The 1,555-nt window shown below is 50.4% G+C and overlaps 1 protein-coding gene across 1 annotated transcript in view; it reads left to right on the top strand.

Moving 5' to 3' along the window:
* The window catches only part of LOC101849701 (UDP-glucuronosyltransferase 2C1-like), a 12,818-nt gene that overhangs the window by 8,519 nt on the left and 2,744 nt on the right, over positions 1 to 1,555 (top strand). The window contains exon 2 of the mRNA XM_005100179.2: positions 921 to 1,045. Within this exon, the coding sequence (XP_005100236.1) occupies positions 921 to 1,045 (125 nt within the window). The remainder of the gene's footprint in view (positions 1 to 920; positions 1,046 to 1,555) is intronic.

Genomic DNA, 1,555 nt, shown 5'->3' with positions numbered 1-1,555 from the left:
TTGGCGAGTGGCCCCTCGAAGGTGGTTACTACAGGGGTAGGAGGTACCTTCTTAGTTTTATTGCAGTTTCGCCTGTTGGCCACGGGCTCTTCGAGGTTGGCAGTAGAAGTACTGGCCGACCTCGATACCGGCCGGACTGGACTGCCTTTGCGTTTAACCGACCAGGGACCGGGGTCATAACTGTCGGGTATAGACAGTCTTTCGAGCCTTCTGAAAAGAGCAGCCATTTCGGGCTTTGACTCTTGGATGGTGGTGCGTTCTGGGTCCGCCACGTGCCGTCTCACACACACACCCGGCGATACACAAATCAGAAAGCTAATGTCGTTATGTGGACACCAAAAATTCTGCACACACTCAAAGTGTGTATAGCGTTGTGTATAGAAATAACGAAATAACAGCGTTATTCGGACAGGAATCAAATTCAAAAATATGATGAAAAAAACAACACATGATGTAATTTTTGGCGGGAAATGCGATGGTGACCTTAAAACATTATGTGGACGTCTACATAAAGACGGGCATGCCGATTGTGAGAGAAAGAAAGGACTAGCACTAGCCTTTCATACCTTTTCAGGATGCCCGGTCTTGCCACGACGAGTACACACGTCTGCGTGTCGGCCTCACGACTGGCCACGGCCAAATTTCTGGCACTTGAAGCAGCGCAGAGGGTTTTGCACTTAGGGTTGCATGTCCAGGACCAAGTATGCTGCTCGAACAGTGGCTGGTGGGCAGCACGAATCGAGTCAAAACAATTGTGTTCCTTTCAAGGTCAGTCTCGCCCCGCCGAGGAGTCATCTAGCGGGCTTCGACCACACCCTCACAATATCACTACAATTTTTTCTGAAGAGCAGCATTTCACCTCATGACTGCGGACGACGCTCTTCGAGCAGTTGACCTTCTTGTGTCTCCAAGATTCACAGGAATACCATGGGAGGTCGTGAGATCCAGGGGTCCAGTTATTTCTGTTTCATATGCAAGGAGTGCATCAGAAGACAGTTTTTGGACGTTGGCGGGAATGTGTACCAGTGTCTGTGTTATGAAAATGGTTAGATCTGTGATCTTCTTCTGTGCATCGAAGTTGCGGATGGTCAAGTACGGCTGCTCTGGAGGCTCCCTGGGAGGAGGGAGAGCACACGCAGCCGTAAAGATCGGTTTTCCTGGTTGTCTGCTCGGCTCGGTGGCTACACCCGCTTCTGCGAACAGAAACTTTTTTAGTATCGTTGGGGACTGGAGATGGGTCAGAATGTTTTGGAGGATTCAATGTGTGTTGGGATGGACTTCGACTTCGGGGCTCCCCGCCCACCAACGAGTCAAAGAGACCAAAGCTGAGCCAGGGCTACTCTGGAGTTATATTCTCCATGAAAGTGTACTAGACCCTCGCATCAAGATTGACACACGGATAAACTGGAGGGGCTTCAGCTCCCAACCGATTGAGTGGCATGGACAGTACTACCCTCCCATCTAAGAGGAAAACATGGGCCAAAGAGGTAAGTTGGCGAGGGACAGTCCGCAGACTGATCTCACTTCAACTACCAGGTACCCGGTTTCCACAGGT

This window comes from Aplysia californica, unplaced genomic scaffold (genome assembly GCF_000002075.1).
Source record: "Aplysia californica isolate F4 #8 unplaced genomic scaffold, AplCal3.0 scaffold00238, whole genome shotgun sequence".
NCBI classification, from domain to species: domain Eukaryota; kingdom Metazoa; phylum Mollusca; class Gastropoda; order Aplysiida; family Aplysiidae; genus Aplysia; species Aplysia californica.
This window is presented reverse-complemented; position numbering and strand designations above follow the sequence as displayed.